Raw genomic sequence first — 11,217 nt, forward strand, 5'->3', positions numbered from 1 at the left:
AATAAGGATAGATTTAGGGTCCAATTTAAATATATAAAATGGTGCCTTAGGTTAGTTTATTTTATTTTTACTTTTTAGATTTCATTATTTGATCATTTTAAATATAAACTTGCTCATACTATTTTATGTATACTTATAACTAATACTACTATTAATATTATTAAAAGCATTTGCTATTTATTTAAAAAAAAAAAAAGAGAAATCATTAGCCAAAGAAGCTCAAGACAAAAAAAATTAAAAAACTCTTTGAATAACATTTTTTTTATTCATGTGATAATTCTAGGTATTATTACAAAATTATTATTTATAATATTTACAGGCATTATTATAAAAAAAATATTCTGTATTTTTAACATATTTTAATATTTAAATAATAGTATTATAATATTATGTTATTTTTGTCATGTTATTATTTATTATTTTAAGAGATAAAGTTTGCAGTGTTAAATATTTATATAAAACATAAGTTTATACAATTTGATATTTTCAATTATAAAGGTAATTTTGTAAACTTGCATTATATTTCTAATAAAATGCTTCTAAACCAAACATTATAATGTAATTTCTTAGTAATCACATTTCCTACAATCGTTACTTTCTCATGTTATATCAAATGCTGCAAAAGCTATTTTCCTAATAATCATATTCTCAACAATTACATTCTTTACAAAATACCAAACGTAGAATATTATAATAGCCTTGGTTGATTCTCATAATGGACTTAGACTATGAACTTTTATGTGTAAGCATAATACTTGGAATTCACTGAATTATATAGGAAAGTTCAAATTAGTTTGTATTCTTTTATTATGTTCAATCGAGTTATTGTATTTTTATTTTGGGTCAAATAAGATTTTATATTAATGGTTAACTAATTATTATTAGTCAAAATGTCATTTATCTTTTTATGTTACATGGTGTTAATGTGACATGTTGATTTGTCATAATAGATGATGATGTGGTATGTTGATTTGACATGATGACATAATCATCTGAATTTTTTACCTCCATGTCAATTTTATGTCAGTACCACGTGAGTACAAAAATAAGATGTGACATTTAGATTAATGACAAACAATCAACCATTAGTTATAAGGAACTATTTGATCTAAAATAAAAATATATGAATGTAATTGCATACAATAGAAAAATAAAAATTTATTTGAATTTTCTTAAATAATTTAAGATTTTTTTCAAGTATTATGCTCTATTTGTATATTTTCAAATGGAGAAATTCGGCATTTAAAATATTAAAAGATTATAATATTATATATTATTTTTGAAAATTTTTAATTTCATGTGTTGTGTTGCATATTTTATTAGATTATATAAAAAAAATAATAAATTAACGGACTTGTAGTAACATTCTATCCTGTTGTGAAATTTTACTTCAATTTAATTTTAAAATATATTTAAATTATAATAAAACATTTATATATAAAATATTTTTGTTTTATTATTTGAATGATATTTTAAAATGGTTTCAGTGGGCTTGGACTAGCCCTACATAGGTTGAGCCCAAATGGAATCTGACCTGAGCCTGCATAGATTTGAGCCCAGGTCCATCAAAATATAATAGTAAAAAAAAATGACAAAATCTGACGTGGTTTTGGCGCGAAAAATCTCATAAATTAAGATAGAGCTTTCAGCAGCGAGTTTTCCATCTCTCGGTTTGTACATTCAAATGGGCAGCTCAGGGTTTCGTCCTCCCCAATTTTCCGAGGTAACTTCTTCTCTTTCTCTTCAATCATATTTTTTTCCTTGGAATTTTGTTTTATTTATTTCTTTTTTTAATGGAATCATATATTAATTGCAATTTTGAATGTGAAAACCAAAAAAAAAAAAAACACATATTGTTATGATACTAGGAATTGGCTTGGCTTCCAGCTTATCTCCAACGAATCACGGACACCTCAGTGGAACCCAGAAGCCCTTCTCATCAACAATTTAAGGTTTTCATTTTTTTGTTTTAGATTTATGATTGAATTTTATAATTTTGTACAATTAAAATTTTTATGGTCATTTTAATTTTTTTTGCCTGGAAGAAAATAATTGTATGCTTCATTGGTTAAAATTCGAACTCTTGTTCATAGAATTTCATTAAACGAGTTTTCTTTTTCCACTTTTTTCTTTTTTTGTTGGAATCAGGAATTGCCATGTGTGCAAGGAGAAGATTTGGAGTTGTTGTTGTGGAGGGAAGAAAGTCGATGTAATAGTTTTCATTTATTCTTATCTGGAGAAGACAATTCGCCGATTAGTTCTTTTCCATCTTCCAAGGATGTAAGTTGTTATATTTATGCTTTATAGTAATAGCAAGGAAATTATGGAGTTTGACTTCCAAAAGGAATATAATTTGAAATAAACTATTAATATGTAATATTTCTTGCTTTGACTAGCAATAGGAATTTTTTATCCTATCAATTGTTGCTGTTGAAACATGTTTGCACTTTGATATTAAAGTTGGTTAGTTACATCCTTTGAATTCTATGAATGGAATGTGGCCTAATCAGTAGATATTATGATCTATAGGTGCTTAATTTTCGTTTACATCTGTCGCCAGATAGTGATTCACTGTATTGCCAAAGTCAATTTTTAAGTACATCTTGTGCTCAGCATGGCTCTGACAGAGTTCTGCAATTACCACAAGTTGTTTCATCTGGAAGTGGAGATCAGATAGACCTAATAAAAACCAAAATTGGTGCTGGTGGGGTGAATACCTTGCCTTTGACTTCCATTGCAAGAGCTGTGGAGAATGATGGCCCACAATTATCAAATCACGTCAAGGCTTGCAGTGAGCATTCTGTAGAAAAAGTCACTGTCAGAAACCTCAAAGGTATTGATATTATGGATGCAGTTGAACTCTCTATTGCTGCATCAGAAACATTAGTGATACATGAATTGGTGAAGAGTGATCCAGCTTCTGAAGCTTTTTCAACAGCAGCAGTACTTGAAGCTGCCCTTCAGGTTAAGCAAGCACGCTTAGAGATCTCAGAAGATGCATTTGATTGTTCAAGTGAGAAAAGTGATGAGATTGACTTTCTTTTGGACTTGGATGATTTAACCATGGCTGATGCATTTGAAGATGTAGGATTATCTATCAGAGGCTTGGATGATCAACATGCTTGTGGTTCAGATGAATCTCTAGTTAAAGATACTCCTGTATCTGAAAATTGTTTTGGGAGTGAGAATATAAGCAAAAATGCAGAACATTTTTCTCAGAATAAATCTTCTAATGATCCATCTTTTGGGTTAAGGATCTCTGATTTTACTGGCAATTCTGATCCGATGTTGCATAAACTGGGCCAGGAGATTTCACATGTTTCAGCTACGGTACAGGTATAAGACTTAAATTCAAATCTTCTATTGGCTTCCCCATGCTAAACTCAATAAAGAAGAAAAGGAGATATGTATAAAGATTTCTTTCCCCAAATACTTTGTAGTTAAATTTAGTTAAGATGGACCCATATGATTTGTGGGAGCCAGAGAGTTTCTAGCATCTTACTTAGATATGACTAATTCTAGTACACTTTTAGAGAGTTGGCTTTTCGATAGTGGATACTTCTGTTCAACCTCAGGCTGATGTAAATTGTTCTGCTTTCTGGAATCTGGAGAATGCTGGTGACAATATCTATTTTATCCCCCTTTTTTCTCCTTTTTTCTTCTATTAAACAGATCATATTTAAAGGTCCTTTATTTTTCCTGTGTTTATCTGCAGGAGGGGAAAGTAATGCAAGCCCATCCATTGCTGATGGATTCAGAAGTCGTTGGTTTGGTGGTTGGGCAGGAAAGGTATGTTTTCATTTTATTTTATTGATCTTTGAATTTAAAAATGAGGAGCGTTTGAAGAATTCAAAGAATCTTTTGGTTGGAAGGGGCAAATAGATAATGTCATAAAGTTTCCTCTAACAAAGGTAGTTAATAAAAGGATTTGACAATGTTTTGGGTGGCCAATCTGTACTATAACTTTGCTATCGCATGTCTAGCTTTCATCAATCTTTAAATGAGTCTAGTTGTAGAGATATTAGCTGCTTTGAATTTCTTTGATTTGTGAAGCATTATACATACTGCTAATGCTTGCTTGCTCATCTCTAACTCGCTTTATATATATGTCATGCTTTTGCTGCACTTTTTTGAGCTACTATTTTTGGCAGTTATGCTTTGTTTAGTTCTTTGGGGTTTTATTCACTGCATTTGCTTCTTAGGCAGGTAGTGCTTGTTATGTAGTTATCTCTTTCTCCATTGCCAAATCTGTTGTTTAAAATTGTTTGACTTTAGTTGGGTAATGCCACGGTATTTGTGGTATATATATACTTGACAATGTAATTTTTCTTCCCTATGATTTAAAATCTCTCCTAATTTTGGTGTTTTGATCTTTTTCTTACTTTTTCTATCTTAGGAGGAAGCTGATCCTGTACAGCTGAAACCAAAAGGCAAAAATATCCCAAAGTATTTTGCTGCTGAGACTAGTTTCTTCTCTGAATCTGCTGATGTTGCACCTGATGAAAACTCTGTTGTCCTGAAGTGTGAAAAAAATAGATCTAAGATAGCTTCAGATCAAAGCATACCCTTTGAGGGTTTATATGACCAAGTTGATGAGGGCATTATGGTTTCTCAAGATGTGAGATCCTCTAATCTATCCTTGGTGGATCCTCTTTGTTCCATTGTTCCTTGCAGTATTTCTTCAGAGAATGACAGTTCTGCATTGGGTCACAAGGGAAATTCTGGAGAAGCTAATGTTGGAAATTGCTTTGGCTCCACAGCAGTACTTGGGAATGAGAATCTGGATGGTGAATCTACCTATGGGACCAGGCAAGCTTTGCCCACATTTTGTGGTGAACATTCTGTAGCTAAAGTTCGAAGGCGGTTGACCTCACTTAGAACTTATAGTACAGTACTGCATGAACATGATTCCACTTTGGGGAGTGAAAGACTATGTCTTAATCAATCAACCTCTTTAAACTTGAGACACAACATGAATGGCATTAGATTTTCTGATAAAAGAAATTCTGAGATGTCCTTGGCTGCAAGCTCCACACCTGAGTGTACAATTGGTCGAGATACAGAAGAAAATAAACACACTACTGTTGTGGATAATCCAGATGGAGAAACAACAAACTACAAGCAAAATTCTGACAAACATGCTAAAGATGGGGCTGCATTGCAGGACCAGCCTTCCAGGGGAAGCTCACCTCTTATTCTACATCAAAGGATGCGCCAGCGGCTTCAGGCTGCCAGACTTCTTGTTTGTGGTTCACTTGGAAAGGCAAATGCTGAACAGGCTGTTGCACAAAAGGCCTCGGTTGCACTTAGCTCACGCAGCAGTCTTCAGTGGATACAATCTAAGTGCAATAATGCCTTTGATATGCAATTTCCATCTAGAAAAAGAGTCCATTTTTCAGAAATTGAAGTCAATCTTCAGCAAAACAAGAACCTCCACGAGCGACAACCTTTTCACCAAAAATGTAATCCTTCTATATTGATAATATAACTCATTGTTTCCTTGCCCTTTATGGATTTCTTGAGCTTGAAATAGATATTGTTTTGCTAAAATATAGGCTCTGTTTCAAGACCTAGCAAGAGGTTTAAACCAGATGCTGAAATTCTAGATGATAAAAGGTTTTCCACAATCCACTTCAGGGATCAGAAGAGTTTGATATTTCAGGATTTAAAATTTCTGCTTACAGGATTTTCAAGGGGAAAGGAAAAGGAAATCGAAGGATTGATAAGGAAATATGGTGGTGTTGTTCTGGTTGATATTCCATCTCCTTCAAACAGGGGAAAAAGATGTTCAAGGCTTAAGTTCCTGCAACTTCCTATCGTTCTATGCCCAAAGAAGGTTGGTATTTAAAGTTTAATTTCTTTTCTTGATCCCTTAAGTTATTATTCTGTATTTACTTGTTTCAACAAGGATTGAATTGGTGTACTCTCTGAGAACTGATAGTTATCTTGTCATGCTTTGGATTGTTTCTGACACATTTACATAGAAAATTGGAGGTCAAAACTTTCCATGTATACAGATCTGATAAAAAATATTGATGTACACATGATGATTCAGAGGCATTGATGAGTAATACTGGTTTACATGGGGCTAAAGCATCCTGCCACTACCACTCTTAATCAATTGCCAAATGTAGTCTGTACTCTGATTAATTCCTTGGTTAAGATAGTTTAACACTTATTGATATGAAGGAAATCTAGTATGTCAGTACTCTCTCTCTTGTAGTACCACCATCAATTTATAATGTGTAATTTGATGATCAAGTCAATTCCATTATTATGAGTTTGTTCTCCAAGATCTCCTTGTCATTAGGCATTTTTTTATTGTTAAATATGACAGAATTCCTTTAATTTTTTTTCTGTCCCAGCTACAAACTACCAAGTTCTTGTATGCATGTGCGGTGAATTCATTAATTCTAAAAGTTAAGTGGCTTACAGATTCGATTGCAGCCGGTTCAGCATTATCACCTGGAAAGTAAGGTTCTTTAATATCTTCGTTTTACATGCCACTGGATTTGTTAATCTTTGGCTTGATTTTATGTTACCAGAGTTTGTTACTGCAACAGAGTTTTGGAAATGTTAGCTTCATCTACTAATATATTGCTTCAACTACAACTGCAAGAATCTAAATTGCAAAAATCAGTATAAATGTTTTTATTATAGTTTTTAGTGGCATACCAGTTAGTAAGCTACAATGACATGGTTTGAGTATAATATACTATTTATTAACAATGTTATTGATTGGCCAAATTTGGTCCAAACCCAAATTGGCCCAAACTTTTAGTTAACCTAAACTGGGAACCACACAACCCAACTTGACTTGTCCAATCACCATCCCTAGTGGAGTAGTGATTTCTCCTCGAGCTAGACATATTCATGCTCAAAAGTCGGTGCAAGTTATTTGAGAGTGGAGCTTTATAATTAACTACTTTTCCTTGATTCTTTCGTTTACTTTTCTCGCTACTTGGCTCTATACCAGGCAAATTGAGGGGCTAGCTATAGAGGAATTTCTTTGTACTTCCCTTCGAGTTAATGCTTCATTAGGTTATCAAATTAAATTCAGTTAAGTTCTGGAGAAAATGCTTCCAGAAAGGAAAAATGTTTGTGTTATTATCATCACAAGTTTGTTGTTATGGATAAACGACAATATAGGTTGGAATGACTCATAGTAACAAGCTGGTTTCCACAATTGTGAAGTATAAGCATTACTAAAAGTAAAACTCAGGGTTGTTTCTTGTTTCTTATAAACTTTAGGGTTGTTTCCACAATTGTGAATAATAAGCTGGTTGCATTTTGTAGTCTCTAATCATACCTTTTTCTTGTAACCTTTGATAAGGGCTTTTATTTATGTTTGCTCTCTCTATTGTTTCTTATGGAGCTTTTTTTTTTTAATTTTATATTTCTACAGATACATGGTTCTGTTGAATCAGCCAGACACTAGGTTTACAAGAATTGGGAAGCCTGTTCGCCAAGATAATTATACATATATTTTTGATGGAATAGGAATTATGCTTCATGGGAAGCAGCTATTCTGCACTAAATTTGCAAAAGTAATCCAGGTAAATGGTATTTTTTTTTGTATCAGTTACTTCATTTAGTGTTACAGCTTCTTGCTTTTACTTGATTATTCTGATTATAATTTTTGCTTAAGCGCATTATGTGACTGGCTCACAGTAACTCTGCTCTGGCAAGATTATATGCTACTTGTTGATTCGTTAGTGGAGTGCTGACTTGTAAAACAATGGGTTCAAACACTTCTGATCTTTCTTGTCAGAGCATATCCGTGTCTAAAAGAATGATTCTTATTTACAAGCATTATTAGTTTTTGACGTTGCTCTTGCAAGATTACATGCTGGTCCTTGGTTCTTTACCAGGGGCAAGGGGCATGCATATAAAACAGTTTCTTCAAATTCCTTTGGTTCCCCAACAAGACCATATCCATATTTGAAGAATGATACGTAGTTAACAAGTATTTTAGTTTTTAGACCTGCAAAGGCATTTTGTGCCTGCATATAGCAGGTTCAACTTGCACCCGATGTAAAATTTGTTCTATTTATGCATCTGTGGTCCAACTATTGCTTTCGTTTATTGATTCCTTCTCTTTCTTCTTGGTCAGAAAAAATGAAGAACTCTATGTTCCATTCCTGCAGATCATGCATAATTGTTGATACCTTTTACGGGTCTAATTTTGTAATGACAGTGTTATTGTTTGTTCAGCTATAGCTGAAATTATGTTACATTTTAATGGTTAGCAATCAGTATCAATTACACCAAAATGATTGCATTCAGTGATAGAATATTGAGAAATTGATGTGAATAATTTGCACAGGCTGTGCTATTACAAACATATATTTGAATTGAGATAACAATGGAGTTGGTTTCAGTTACCTTGTAGTTTTCTAGTCTTATTTGGAACTTCAGTATGCTTCAGAATTTGGTTAATTTAACTTAAGACCTGGGGTACTTTCAATGGATGAGAAACTAAGTAATGATATAACCAAATTTATGTGCACAAATAGTATTTGTTTCTTTGCAGTTAGGGCTATCTTTAAAGAGGGTACTTTTAAATATTTCAATTGGATTTGGTTGCATTGATGTGTCATTTCCTATGATCCTATCATCATTTGGCTACTGCTATTACTTAAATCTACATGCTGTAACTGGAAGACATTCAAAGTTCAGTGAGTTCCAAAAGCCACCTTATATTTGATGTGAATACCATGTAATAATAGTCTGGTTGCTGAAAAGCTTGTTCCAAATGTGAATTTTACCCGTACAGCTGCTGAGCTTGTAGAATAATGCTTTCTTGTTGGTTTACTTTCAATTAATTTTGAGACATCCTTTTTCCTAACACTTTTGCAGTCAAAATAGTCTCACATTATAATCATTTTCTTTTCGGGTTTGGCTAGCATGGAGGTGGGCGTGTGTTCAAAACTCTTCTATGGTTACTTCAAAATCTCGATAATGAAAAGATATCTTTGGCGGTAATTGTTTCTGAAGGTGAGAGTAAGGCGTCTCGTCACCTAAGGCACTGTGCCTCAGAAAGAAAGATACCCATGATGGTCAGTGCTTTTTTGCCCCTTCCTTTCACCTTCAACATAACTTTAAAATTATGTGTGTGTCTGTGAATCTGGGAAGGAAAAATGGGGTGGGGATAAGCGGGTGTTGAATTTAGGAACTGATTCAAAGTTTATATCAAGTTCTCATAGAGCATGACCTTTTGCGAATGATGTTCAACTATTCTATTCCATTCCTCCCCTCTTTCTCCCCTCTTTTAATTTGCTGTTTGAGATCGTTGTAAATGGAATCCACTATTTATTGCAGCCAAGTAGCTGGATTGTGAGGAGCTTGTACTCAGGGAAGCTCCTTCCATTCGTTGAAAAGAAGGATACCACTTTGCATGCTGCCATGGGTACTGATTTTCTGGTTTCTGATGATTGGAGTCAAGAAATTTGATCTATGCTTGAGGTAAGCGTGTAAATGCAATAATTGTTCAGTAGTTCAAGAGTCCTTGTTTTGAATCAGATGTGAATAATTTGAATTCTATATATTGCAACATTTGACCTTCTTTCAGATACTGGGTTCGTGAAAGAAACAAATCAAGTCAAATGACTCAAATGTCACCTTTTCCGGTCGAGTGTGGTTTCCTTGGATCGCAAGAAGAGGAAACGTATGGTTCATTTCTTTTTCCCATTGGATTGCGATGTTTCTTTCCCTAAGTCAGAAACTGCCAACCACTTGTTTCCATCATCAAAATTGAGGTTCATAAAGAATGAATGTAAATTATTTAAAGGTAGGGTAAATTACATAACCTCTCCCAGTTAATTTTTATATTGATAACATAACTTCTGCTAGCACTTTAAAAGCATGTTTTTACTCCTGATTTGGTAAAGCTTGGAAAGTAACCATTTCATCCTTGATACAATTGGCCATGGTTTGATGTCATGTTTCCTCAGACCCTCTAGGCTGTGGTGACACTTGATCTAATATAGTGCTTAGAGCATGAAATGTACGTTCTTCATGACTGCAGCCTCCACGTCTTTAATACAGTTACACATTTCGTTTACCAATACTGTCTGCAATGCTGAGCTGGGATAGCAGAGTAGCTTCAGTGGAGGTGGCCTCATGTATTGAAACCTAGTCGGAGTTGGGGAAAATAGATGGTTTGCATATGGCAAGAGCATGGCATCCTTTGATAAGAGAAGCTATAACTTTCAGAGAAGCTGCATGGTCGGGCAGGCTGTTTACTATCAAAGTACTCTCTGCCGCTTATACTGTAAGCCTGCTTCTCTCAGTTATACTTGGTCTAGTTTCTGCATTCAAAGGGATGGTAACAATTCAGACCTGGTGGCATTTCAATGAACTTCACATGTTAATGGCCTTTGATATTTGCTTCTTGTAGGCTATTTATACCTTAATTGCTAGGAGCTGCTAAATTGTTGATATCTTCAGGCTGAAAGAAGAGAAACTATTATTTCTGAATTCAAAATTTAGCAGGATTCAGCTGATCAAGAATATACTATCCAAGGTTTTTTGTATAAAAATAAACTGTTCATAGCAATGGTATTATTAATAATTAGCATTTTGCATTTTTTTAACATTGGTTTTTCTATTGTGTTATAAGTTATAACTAACCATATAAAATCATACCTAATTAACTGAGATATAAATATTTATCATATAAAAGAAATTGACATATATTTCTTAATTAAAGAATTTGTCGATATTGTGCTCAAAATAAATTAGCAGTTAAAATGAGAAAAATCATTAAGTGGACGCTTATAATTTGTGGAAGAATTAGAATATTAGTAGCACTTGGCATTTGGTGAACAACAGTGTCAAAATGATTACACATGTCTTAAAGTATTATGCTCATTGAGTGTACTTTCTATTCCTAGTAACATAATTTTGTTTATATTTTTTTTTCCTAATATATTTATTAAGTTTCCTTATGTCAACAAAGAGCTTGAAAAAGAACAAGTAGACTTAACAATTTTAGACACGACATGTTAATACGATACGAAATTAAACAAGTTTGAGTTTAATTTTAGCGTGTTTTATATCTAATTGAGTTTGACATGTTTAAGATAAGAATATTTTCGTGTCTTAACATGTTAGACAAGAGTAATACGTTTAAATATATTTAATTAATCGTGTTATTTGTTTAAATGTAAAAATATATTTAATCGTGTTTAAATGTGTATACACGACACGTTTATC

General features: G+C 33.2%; 1 protein-coding gene across 1 annotated transcript; it reads left to right on the plus strand.

The window, feature by feature from the left end:
- Positions 1,685-10,582, plus strand: LOC18587077. The gene is made up of 14 exons (XM_007010749.2): positions 1,685-1,723; positions 1,869-1,952; positions 2,149-2,280; positions 2,530-3,336; positions 3,534-3,618; positions 3,716-3,789; positions 4,397-5,462; positions 5,556-5,836; positions 6,366-6,472; positions 7,406-7,556; positions 8,907-9,059; positions 9,322-9,465; positions 9,572-9,790; positions 9,954-10,582. Exons 1-12 carry the CDS (start codon positions 1,685-1,687, stop codon positions 9,451-9,453), a joined length of 3,111 nt encoding a protein of 1,036 aa, XP_007010811.2. The 3' UTR covers positions 9,454-9,465; positions 9,572-9,790; positions 9,954-10,582.

This window comes from Theobroma cacao, chromosome 10 (genome assembly GCF_000208745.1).
Source record: "Theobroma cacao cultivar B97-61/B2 chromosome 10, Criollo_cocoa_genome_V2, whole genome shotgun sequence".
Classification (NCBI taxonomy): Eukaryota; Viridiplantae; Streptophyta; class Magnoliopsida; order Malvales; family Malvaceae; genus Theobroma; species Theobroma cacao.

What these genes read in the sequence shown, in the direction of transcription:
- LOC18587077 (XM_007010749.2), top strand. Translation starts at nt 1,685, where the DNA reads ATGGGCAGCTCAGGGTTTCGTCCTCCCCAATTTTCCGAG. An exon ending in ATGTTTCAGCTACGGTACAG is followed by an intron (nt 3,337 to 3,533) that starts GTATAAGACTTA and finishes GTACACTTTTAG; the next exon opens with AGAGTTGGCTTTTCGATAGT. An exon ending in AATTTGCAAAAGTAATCCAG is followed by an intron (nt 7,557 to 8,906) that starts GTAAATGGTATT and finishes GGGTTTGGCTAG; the next exon opens with CATGGAGGTGGGCGTGTGTT.